General features: G+C 27.0%; 1 protein-coding gene across 2 annotated transcripts in view; it reads left to right on the top strand.

Annotated features, from left to right (window-relative positions):
• Nucleotides 1-7077: 7077 nt before the first annotated feature.
• Nucleotides 7078-13169, top strand: part of LOC149056068 (uncharacterized) — a 44731-nt gene continuing 38639 nt past the window's right edge. For both annotated transcript variants that reach the window (XR_016191595.1, XM_089226995.1), the window contains exons 1-2: nucleotides 7078-7172; nucleotides 10341-10456. Coding sequence is in view for 1 of the 2 variants with exons in the window: in XM_089226995.1 (XP_089083121.1) it covers nucleotides 10343-10456 (114 nt within the window). In the remaining variant the exon portion in view is untranslated. The remainder of the gene's footprint in view (nucleotides 7173-10340; nucleotides 10457-13169) is intronic.

The following is a 13169-nucleotide window of genomic DNA, read 5'->3' as shown; positions in this document are numbered from 1 at the left end:
ATACTATTGCCAATAATGAAATTTTAATTATATAATGCTTTTCGCGTGACGATGACTACTGCTTCAGTCCGCTTGAATATCCAAACCATGCGGTGGTCCACGTACTATTGGGAATAACTCGAATTTTTTGTATACCATTAATTTTCGAGTAATCATAACGACATCGGACTGCTGAAATAAGCAATCATACGGCGCACGCTCAACTATTGTGAGTAACGCTAATTTGTCAAGTGTTTTATTTCGCGTGACGATGACGATGTCGAACCACTGATAATCAACACCATACGGTTCGTGTGAATTTTCGTAGGCAAAAAGAGCGTCAGTCGAACAGAGTCAAACTAATCATCACTGGAATGAAGCCGTACTATTGCAAGTAACGCGAATTTTTTGTACATTCCTTTTCGCGCGATCAGGGGCGTAGGTAATAGGTATAGATTATTAATGGGAGAGGGTTCGACTTAAGTTATTAGTAATAGGCTAACGTGAAACAAACCAAATACAAAAACAGTATAGAACCCGTTTAAGACGCTCTTCGGGGGACCAGTTAAAAATAGCGTCTTAAGCGGGAAATCGTATTACGCGGGAACAATAAATTTTATTTTTTACTTAGCACAGTGAATTATTACATTTATATTAAATATTACTTTATATTACCTATTTAAAAAATTCATCTATCTTTCTTTGTTTCACATTTTTTATGTTTTTTGAATACAAGAAGTTTTCGATTTTATTAAGATGCTATAACATTTCGTAAGCATTGTCAAAATATGCAATTAATCTTCTTAGCTCATTAACATGATCGAGTGCATTTGTTACTGGAAGAATCTGTGTTGTATCATCCTATTAACATCATTAACAAGACGAGCGTCTTATCCAGGAACATAGAGCGTATTATCCAGAGTTGATTACATGTTAAATGTTGTCAAAATCAAGGGACTCGTAAAAATGAGCGTATTAGCCGGGAAATCGTCTTAAGCGAGGTACCGCCAATTTGTTATAGGTTACATATCACGTTACCATGATGATATCAAACCACTGATGATCAAAACTATACGGTTTGTGCGAATTTTCGTAGGCAAAAAGAGTATCGTTCGAACAGAGTCAAACTAATTACCACTGTGACGAAGCCGTAATATTGCAAGTAACGCGAATTTGTTATACATTACTTTTTGCATGACGATGACGACGTCGAACAGCTGACAATCCAAACCATGTGGTAAACGCCGTACTAATGCAGTTAATAAGAATTTGTTATAGGTTACTTTTTGCATGACGATGACGACGTCGAACAGCTGACAATCCAAACCATGTGGTAAACGCCGTACTAATGCAGTTAATAAGAATTTGTTATAGGTTACTTTTTGCATGACGATGACGACGTCGAACAGCTGACAATCCAAACCATGTGGTAAACGCCGTACTAATGCAGTTAATAAGAATTTGTTATAGGTTACTTTTCACGTGATCATGAATTCATGACGACGTCCGACCGCTGACATAATCAATCTGGCATCACACGCCTAACTATTATTGCGAGTAATGTAAAATTGTTATACATTACTTTTTGCGTGACGATGACGACACGCTGGACCGCAGAATATCCAAACCATGGTCTAAGTCCAAATTGTCGTATGTAAAAAAAGTGTTGTCAAACAGAGTCAAACTAATTTCCACTGTGATGACGCCAAACAATTGCGAAAATTGCTAATTTAATGTACAACAGTTTAATCATTAGAAATAAAAGAAGGAGGGATTGGCGCCCATAGGCAAATATTTTTCAAGAATCAAAAAAAAAAAGCGGGTAAGTGGATGTCACTCTGCTGTACATTAGGGGGTGGGGTGGACCTCTGACTAGGGTAGGTTAGATTTGAATGCAATGATAGGTATCATTGTATATACGAAAAACGATTCTGAAAGGAGATGATTTGTCAGTCTAGGATATATTATATTTAAATATTGTCATATATTATTCTATTTTGAAACAAATATTTTATTTTTCAATTAGGACGCATTTTGCATAGGCATGGTTAATCAATTTTTCCAAAAACATTGCATGTAGTTAGCATAATTCATACTACCTTATATTATCATAGATATACATATATCTGGTTAAGGATAAATCGTTATCATTACGCGATTTCATAAAAATTTAAAAATCAAACGCTCAAAACATTTTCCTATAATGACGCTTCAAATTTTCTCTATAGCTATTTGAAACAAAGCTTATGGAAAACATAGTAGTGTATCATGCCACAATAAATTCAATTTTAGAAGTAGAAAATCTATATTCTATACATTACAGAAATAGCATTCGTAAAGCATAATCTTTATAATGAATAATTTCTAATTTAAAGAAATTTTAATATTCATATTGATAATACATTACACATTTACACTAATCAGTAGGTAATGAGGTTTATCTATAGATATTAGTATAGCTATATAAACTATTGGATATTTGATATTAATAATTTGTTGTTGTATAGAAAAATATAGATAAAAACATTCATTATTAGGTCCAGGAATATAATATAAGACTGAGTGAGTAAAAACTATAGATAGGTACATTCAAATAAAATACAAGGACAGATATTATTGATTAAAAATTGAAAACAATATATTTTTGCAAAGGTGAATTGTTGGATCCCTGCCTCATTACCTATATATTATTAACAGAGATTGATATAGCATATTACTATATACTTATATAACTTATAGTTTAAATAAATGCTAGCCTAGAGGACCATGCACGCTCTGCAGCATTGTTAGTCTTAACTGTTAAGCTTTTAGAGCTGTCTAGTTTTAGCAACAATTATATACCTACAAAATAAATCTTTTTTGCTTTGTAATTTGTATTATAACTTATAAGTATTCCTTAATTTGTTCTTGATAGTTGATAAAAAGAATGTCAGTTTTCTGTGTGGTCATTATAATTGTTAGTACCTACTTCCATCAAGTATTATTAATAACGCCAGTGCACCGTTTTTATTTTCAAAAAGGTTGTTGAAGTGTTGAACATAATATATTTATATCTAATTATATTACACCTACAATAAAATATTATTATATACCTACTAATTAATATATTAATATATTATGTATAATTTGTTCTAGGGTATAATGTATGTAAAATAATATACAATATTAGCTATCGCAGTATCACTATTTAATGAATTTAAAAAAAATGATTATGATAACGCTTATTCGTATAAATTCGGCTTTAATAAGTTTCTGCTGAAATACTGTCGTCTGTAATATTGATTAATGTAACACAAAAAAAAAAAAATAAATAAAAACACACATCATTCTAAAATCAATACATTCATCACTCCGTTCAGAATCTAAAAGAATTCACTACCATATTATATTTGGCAAGATTTCAGTAGTGAAACTGACTATTGCAACAGACATGTCTGACATAAAAATTTTATACCTATAAAAACCATGCAATAACTCATTTAGTCCGAAATGCGTATTCCAGATTTTCTTATCATTTAAATTAAAATTTTTTTATTAACATAATATACAAATTCGACACCTAAAATAACTGAAAGAAACAAAAGAAGCTATGATTGGCATATTGGTGGCTTTTGCCGTAGATAATTAATTAATAATAATAAATAACAAATTTGTAATTAATTATTAGTTTCGTATTCGGAGAAACCTTTTGACTTGGAATTTTACTAACTAGCTGTCGCTCGACATGGTCGGTACGGAAGATTAATGTGTATACTGTTTAACTTAATTTTAACTTTAAAAAGCAGTAATCACATTTATTTAATAGTTCATAAAGAAATATATTTTAGTAAAAATATGCATGTGCTTCTAACATTTAAACACCATCTTAAATATTCTTAATCGATAATAAATAAATAAATTTAAAAAAAATAATTAAAATAATACCAAGGTACTTTATTTTGTTATACATAATGTTATAGATAATGCCCTGCAATAAACAGTGTATACAAGGGCATCGTTGATATAAAAGTAGTATTATAATATTATATACCTAGGTATCTATGGATTTCTCTTATTGATTTAGTACAATATAATCCATGGCGATTGTCAAAGTCGTTGCGGAGGACGCAGTCTATTAAAGATTCTAACATTTCAATTAGATAGCAAAGTAAACATGAACGAAAAACATCCTGTTTTCCGTTTAATCTTTTTTTTCATAAGTCACATTATTTTTAGACTTCAATTCAGCAGTATCTGATGCGTTTCCATTTCAGCGTCGGAGTGCATACACGTCGCAGACTCTAACAAAGCCCAAAATAATTGATATTTAAGGTAAGTTTGTTTTAATAACAATTCTTTTGCGAATTAATATTATAAAAGAATTGAGGTACACGTTCGTACACTTTTACAATGGTGATGTTTGCAAAAAGTTCTTCACCTATGCATTTGAAACTAAAAATTACAATAGGCACTTTAAACATACTTTATATTGTGACTTTTTCAAATATAATAAAATATTCCCTTGAACCCAAAAAGTCAGACTTATTATGGCCTTTTACAATTTTTTAAGTAAATGCAAGACTATCATATTTTGATATGTGGCTGTATAGCATACAGAAATTGATTTTCAGACATACCAAAATATGGCAGTATTGAATTTAAGCTATGTTTATTTTTGTGTCATATATCCAATTATGGCAGTATTGAACTTTAAATTATTAATGAATAATTATCATGGCCTTATGTTTAATAATATTATGCTACCTATGTCTTTGAAAATAAATAAATAATAAGTCTAATTTTATTATATAAATTAATCACCATCTTCATAGTTTTTTATAATTATTATTATTTTATTAGTATTTGTTATAAGTATTATCAATTTCAGATATTTTTAAGTTTTTATGAAAATGATAATAAGTATCTGGAATAAGTTTTGCTTTGCGCGATAAAATTAAATCTTTTATATTTGTAAGATTCTAGGCTTTTCAATAAATGCAAATTTCATATGTAATGTATATTGTTTGATAATTTTATTTTTGAATTTCTATTTTTCTTTAAAACTATAATTTATTGATAATTTGCTTGTCCATAAGTTGATTAAATTGTTGTAAAAACAATTTACCAGGGAATTCTTTTTTAACTTTAATTAATTTAATATCTCTCTATAAAACCGTTTTACCGATAATATTTTTATTAAAGTTGTTACAAAAATCTTTACTATGACACCTTGTTCTAGTTAAAATGTCATCAAATTCTGATTTTAGACCTTTCTTATGATGTTCCTGAGCTTTTATTTTCCTTCCAGTCCTTGTCTTTAATACTATCATCAAAATCTTCATTATCTAAATCTGTAAACAGAATACAAACTGTGTTGTAACATAAAGTTCATATAAACACGAGATCATTGAGATCATCATAAAATTATTATTTATTATTAGAGTCAGTTATTTAATCACACTAAGTTTCCATTGGCACCTACTAGCTCAATGAAATTTTGTGAACTTTCATTTGATTTGTTAGAATGTGTCATGTGTGGTTTTCAATAGTAAATCGTCTAAAAAAATATTATAATAATATAGCTTGTAAAAAATTGCAACTGTGTAGCTGCTAAGTACCTACTTTCTGTTCTCATATTCATGTACTTATCACTGAAGATGTAGTATTTAACTATCCAATATTACTTTATTTGTAATATTAAATTCTGCATTTTTAATAGCTGTTAATATTTTCATAGAACAATAACACAATTAAATTAAAATTTATGGTTGATAAGGTTTTGTACATTAGAAATTATCAGAACATGATTAATAGAATTCCATTCGGTATTTATTAGGGTATATAATATTATACAAAATATATACAATAAGCAAACAACTGACATAGATTAATATATTATTAACTATTTATACATTATATTTATAATGCATATTACTTAAAAGTTAAACCAATTAAAATTAAATTAAATATTTACAGATTTATAGGTAAACAATTTTATATATATATATATATATATATATATAATATATATATATATATATATATTTTATTGAGCATATTCACACCGACAACAAAGGCCATTAGTTTATTTATTTATTTATTTACAATTATTATATAATATAATATGTAGGTAATGATACAATGGTAAGTTATTTAATTAGGATAAAACATTTTTTTTTTATATATATAAGATTGAACAATTTTGTTTATCTTAAAAAATTATGTATGTCTAGGTTTTTTTCATGAATACGTTATTTTATATTTTACGTAGGTACCTAATTCAATAATTTATTAAAATTGCATTTATTATTTATTTTCTAAAAAAATACAATATATCAAAAATTAATAAATAATAAATTGGAATAATATTTAAAAAAATTATCGAAGTAAAATAAATAAACATTAATACAAGTAATTATAATTAGGGGGCTGGAGGAGAAGTACTGGGGGCTGGAGGAGAAGTACTGGCACCATAGTTCCTCCTCCAGTCCTCGATACCATAAGGAGAAAAAAAAAAAAAAAAAAAAAGTAATTATAATTAATCTTTACGTTATTAAAATAAAAACGAACCGGTAGGTATCCGAGTTTTAGTAGATAACTTGTTGTGGTTAGTGAACTAGTGAAGAAATAAGATCTTTAATAAAATATTCAAAAAAAGTAAATTAACACATTATATAACTAGGTAGGGAAGATAAAAATTAAACATTAATCGGATTATTTTAGATATATAATACCTGTGATGCATAAAAGAAGCATGATCGTAATCAATAATCAAACAAAAATAGGCTAAGAAAAATAATATATTATATTATAATTTAAATTTAAAATTACAAATATTTTTGGTTATTGTTGTATCATATTTAATTAATTTATAATTATGAACATTATTCATAAACGTGAACCTCCTTGGTAATAGAAGATTTATTGGAATATTACATATCTTTGGATTTATCCTATTAGCGTAACATAATACAATCTATGGCAATTGTCTTTTCAGAATCAGAAGTGGCATTCGATTAAAGATTCTAAAATTATAATTTCAATGAGCACTAGAGCAAACATGAACTAAAAATATTCTGTATTCCATATAATTTTAATTTCATAATTAATAATATTTTCAGACTTCAATTAAGTATCTGACGCGTTCTTACGTCGGTATCGGAGTGTCACGTCTCGAATTTCACTAAAACCCCGAAAAAGAGTCGATGTTTGAGGTAAGTTTATTTTCATATTCTTTTGAGGCTTGAATCTTATGTTAGGCTTTAAATAAATATTTAACGTCACGAAAAATATATTCCCAAGTTCCAAGTATCGTTGACGCATATTTTATTTCTAAGCGCAAAATTAAGAAATAGGCGAGATCGAATAATATAAACGCGCTGCGTCGTTTTTCAGGTTGCCAGATGTTTAATAATTATAATCTCATAATTATAACCTAGCTATGTGTTTGTAATCGATATTTTTCTCAATTTTTGTTTAGTTAGTTAATTATAATATCCGTTTTAACTGATAACTCTAGTCTCCAAAACTCATAGGGATCAATTTTAATTCGTAAATGGTAATTTGTTCGAAATCCAACGTTAGAAGTCAGGAATTTAGAATAAAATATATTTTATTTCGATAAATTATTATGTATATTATAGATATTTATAGTTATTTATAACCTTTATTCTTTATCTTATATCTAATATCATAGGTACTTATTAAGTTATTGCATTGTAGGTACACCTATAAAGCCCTATGACCTAAAGACTAAAAGAATTGATCACTGAGTGGTGAACTAAGCGGTTATGAAAAATATATTATAACTTAGTTATCATACATATAATAAATATCTGTTAAAATAGTGTATCTACCTAATACATACACACATGAGTTATTATTTTCTTTAAAATTGTACAGTCATTATTTATTATGAAGTTACGTATGGTTAAGTAAATAACCAATCTCAAATTTATTGCAATCGAATTTTTATTCATTTTATAAAACTCAATCTTTCAAAAATTATTATAGAATAATAATTATAATATTCACGAATTCTTGAAATAAAATAAATAAACAAACTAAAATACGCAATAATAATTAAAGTTAAACTAGAGTTTTTATAGCCATATAAAATTAATAAGTTCTTGTCTCTTGAATAAAATAATCAAAACACATAATAACATTAAATGGATTGTTTAGCTATATATTATTATCTGTAATGATAAAAAAAAAGTGGGTAGTGGATGTCGCTTGTTAGCATAATTCATACTACCTTATATTATCATAGATATACATATACCTGGTTAAGGATAAATCGTTATCATTACGCGATTTCATAAAAATTTAAAACTCAAACGCTCAAAACATTTTTCATATAATGACGCATCAAATTTTCTCTATAGCTATTTGAAACAAAACTTATGGAATACTTAGAGTTAAATTTCATAACCTTAGATATAAATACAAACAATTATGAATTTTGAAGTGCACAGTAAATTGCAAATATTCACGGTTTTGACGAATTTTTGTCAATATTTGAAATTCAAATGCTAATTAAAATTTAATTTGAATTTCCGTAAAACATTTTTATTGTGATAAAGATTGACAAATTTGTAAGGAATCTTGTATTAAATTTTCAAATCTTAGATTTAAAAAGAAAATTTTTATGAATTTCTAGCTTAAAACAATTTGCGATTTTTTGTGATTAATACGTATTTTGTCAAAATTCAAAATTTGAATGATTATAAAAATAATTGTGACTATGAATTTATATTATTTTTCAACTGCTATTGTAACAATATTTTAAGAGCCTTTTATTAAATTTTCAAGATTTTCTACCCAAAAATTAAATTTTATCGATATTAATTTTAAAAAAACTAATAATGATCGAAAATTGCATATACCTATGAATAGTTCAACTTAAATCAACATTTTTTGAAAATTTCATGGTGGATAGAATATACCTATATAAACATTCGGTGAACATTTCATGTATCAATGGTCATTTGTTTTAAAAATACATCAAAAATCAAATTCGATTTTGTCGAAAAGTGATTGTTCGTAAAATTTCCCGTTTTTCCCTTAATTTTTAGTTTGTTTATCCCAAATATTTACAAAAATATTAAGAATACTTTTGACCACCAAAGTACCAACTAGATTCACTTTCTGATCGAATAACGTACTGAAGTCAAAAATCGAATCACTTTTACTGCCCCAAAACGTAGTGACAGACACAAAAAAAAATATATTCATGGTTTTGACGAATTTTTGTCAATATTTGAACTTAAAATGCTAATAAAATAAAAAATGTTGCCTAGGTATTCTTATAATTTTTTAATCACTATAACAATAACCTATGAGAAACTTTATATTAAAATTTCAAGTATTTTGATAGGGCCAAAAAAATTTATCGACACTTCAAAAAAATTTTTCAGTAAAATTGAAAATTTCAGTTATCTATAAATATCTCAAAAAATGTCAAAATATTTTGAAAATTAAATCATATAAGAAAATGCCAATCTAAATAACTGGTAAAATGTTCAAGGATCTACGACTTATACTTTTTGAATGATAACAAATATTTAAAATCGTTTGAGGATAAATCGTTATCGTTATGCTATTTCGTAAAAATTTAAAATTCGGACGCACTTAAAATTTTTCCTATAATGATGCTTCGAGTTTTCTCCATAGCTACTTGAGGGAAATCGTATGGAAAACTTAGTGTTGTATTTTTAATCCTTAATTGTTAATTATAAACACAAACATTTTTTGATTTATCAACTTCAAAATTGCTTGCAAATTTTCGCGTTTTCGACAGATTTCGTAAAAATTTTAACTATAAACGCTTATAAAAAAAAATTGTGCCTATGTATTTTTATAATTTTTTAATCACTATAAGAATAACTTATGAGAAACTTTGTATTCAATTTTCAATTTATCGACACTTCAAAAAAAAAATTTTCAGAAAAATCTAAAATTTCTGTGGTCTATAAATAACTCTAAAATTAAACTGTATATAGATTACACTAACATAAACATTTGTTGAAAATTTCAAGTATTTACAGTGATTAGTTTTTGAATTACAACCATATAAAAAAAATCGATTTTGTCAAAAACTGGTTTTGCTTAAAAATTCCGTTTTTCTGTAATTTTTTTTTTGTTTTTATCTTTTTTTTTGAAAACTGTTAGAAAATTTTTACTTATGACCTCTATAATGCACCAAGGATATTCACTTTTACATCGGAAATCACCCCCAACGTTTGAAGTTGAAGCATTATTTCGACTAGTTATGCTGTACAGACAAAAAAAAAAAAAAAACACACACACATCATTGTAAAATCAATAGGTTAAAATGAATAGGTTAGAAAATATTGTTGAATATTTTATTGAAATTTCAGAGATGGTATTCGTCAGTGAAGATTTGCCAACTAAATATCATATTCGTTGTGAAGCCTGTGTGAAATGTATTAACAATGTTTCGAAGATGAAGTTTTATAGTACATTCAGATATTGGGTAAGTGATTTTCTATTTTTCAGTAGGTTTATTTTTATTTTATTAATCTATTAATTGATCAGGGGATAGATTACTTTCAATTTTTAAATTATTCGTTTTGTAACCACTGGTATAACACTATTCAAGTTATCAATAAAATCATGATAAAAATTAAGAAATTGGTCAGGTATAATATTTAAAATTTTTTTTTTTAATAGTTTCCTCAATGATATTTAAATATTTTTCCAATTATCAGGTACGATGACCTGTAGGCACTATAGGGACTGGGAGTGTGAGATTGGGGGCATAGAAGGGTAAAGATATAGGGGGAGAGAGAGAGAGAGAGAGAGATAGTGAGAAGTAGTGTAGAGAGATGGTAGTGAAGCAGAAGAAAAATCGAGTGAAAAAGGGTGAGAAAGAAAAGAAGGGATAGTGTGAGAGGGAGAGAGAGGTAGATAGGATGAAGGATAAGGAGATAAAGTGAATGAGAGGGTGCAAGTGTGAGAAAAACGGGTAGAGGGGGAATGTCAGACGAGTGTGTGTGAGAGAGATAAGTGAGGGGGATGGTGTGAAAGTGATAAGGTGAGAGATAGGTAGTGTCAAAGGGAGATGATAATGTTAGGTGTGGGAACATAACAAAAAGCGAGAGAAAATTGTGAGAGGTTGTGAGAGACAGTGAGGTAGGTGAAGGGGAGAGATAGGAAGAAAGAGGGGTAGTGGCAGAGAGAGAGGATTAGGTTAGGTGGGGGAAGGGAGATAGTTAGGTAGAATAGTTATGTTAACAATTCTGAATATGTAGGAAAGGATCTTAATTGCAAAGGTCACTTGACCCTTTGAGTGATACTACCAGGTTAGGTAAGGTTTACAACCTTCGACTTATGGGATAGAATAAAAAGAGAAGGTTGGTTAGGCCGATTAAGAGGATGTCAGTGAAATTTTTTTTCTCCGACTCATGCGCAATATATCAAATTTTTTGTTCACTATAATCTTAATAATTTCTAAAATTAGAGAAAAATGAATGGTTAGATTTTTATCTAGGGCATATCATAGGCTTATTAATTATTAAGTGAGTTATGACTTATGAGTATTTTAAAGTATTCATAACTCGCTTCAAATATAGCCTATAAGATGCTCTAGGTATTAATCATAAGTATCTTAAAATTTTAAAAAAGGCCATTTCACTCTAATTTTAGAAATTATTATGATTATAGGGAACGTAATATTTGCTATGTTGTGCGTGGGTCAGAGAGAAGAAAAAGAAATGCACTGACATCCTCTTAAGTGTTATCAAGTCAAAAAAGCTCTTGATTGTTGATTGTTTACATTATTATAAGTCTTGTAAAAAGTATGACTTTGTCATTACATATTTTGTTAAAATATCACATCAATCAAATGAATATTATTTTTAAAATAACAAATTTTATTTTTATATACAAATTTACAATTTCATTAAACATATTATAGTTAATAGTCTTATTATGAAAAGTATTGTAATGCTCAATAAAAAAAAGGTACTAGAGTTGTGGCTTGATAAGTAAAAGAATTTAAATATTATAAATTCTCATTCTCAAAATATTCAATTTCAAAATAAAATATTTGAATACTTTTGTTAATATTACTTTACAAGATTGTATTATGATTGTGATTAAAAAAATAAAATTGAAAGTAGGCATGATTGGAAGTAAAAGTTATAATTAATAACTGTAGAGCTATAGGACTTTTATGTACTTACTAATAATTCATCAAATATATACAGTTAGATATGCCTTAAAAAAAATTACATTCTTTTATTACACTATAAAAATTACTTAATTAAATATTTTATGCATTTTATCATATGTTTATATATATATACCGTGTGTCCCACAAAACAGGGTAGGTACACTTTATCACTCATTACCCTTTAATTATACCCTGTAATCAATCATAAATTCCTATATGACTTAAAATTCTTTTAACTCATATATTTTAGTGGTATCCATACAACTTGGTTTTGTTGTTTTTGTGATTGGCGTGGACTTCTAATTTTTGTTTCCCATGTGTATCTTTTTTTTTTTTATATATATATTGTTATGTTGTTTATTCACGAGACATTGTGTTAGATTAGTAAAATGGCATGCTAATATTTTGATACTTGAATCAAAAGTTTGGTATAGTAGGGATATTTAATGGATTATATTTTATTTATTATTAATCGTCGTTTGGACTATAACTTTAATTTTATTTGATATTATATTAATATATTTATTTGATCTTTATTTATTATTAGTCATCATTTGGACTATAATATAGTTATAATAGATTTTTATTTTATTTGAATCTAAACATCTCTGTGTGATTATTTATATTTTATTTATACTTCTTAGTTTTTTGGTTTGGTCTCCAGTAAATTTGGATTTTTTTATAGTGTACAATGGCATTATTTATTTTGTAAATTATTGAAAATTAAATAGTTTTTTTTTTTGTTAGTCCGACATACTAGATTGGTATGATCAGAAGAGCCCTTCCTTGTATGAGAATTTCATGATATCGAAATATGATATTTAAAATAGGTATTTCCATTTAAAAAGAATGAAGAAATACATGACTTATAAGAATTTTATGTCATATAGGAGTTTATGATTGATTTGTCTAGTTTAATGCCCAACAAACAGAATTAAAGATATTTACAGGTTAATGACCAATAAAATGTACCCTGTTATTTGAGACACATGATATATTGTATAATTTGTAT

Source organism: Diuraphis noxia, unplaced genomic scaffold, assembly GCF_037042655.1.
Source record: "Diuraphis noxia isolate RWA-SAM2 unplaced genomic scaffold, SU_Dnox_SAM2 contig0004, whole genome shotgun sequence".
In the NCBI taxonomy this organism is placed as follows: Eukaryota; Metazoa; Arthropoda; class Insecta; order Hemiptera; family Aphididae; genus Diuraphis; species Diuraphis noxia.
Note: the sequence above shows the minus strand (reverse complement) of the source record. Positions and strands in the feature narration are given on the sequence as shown.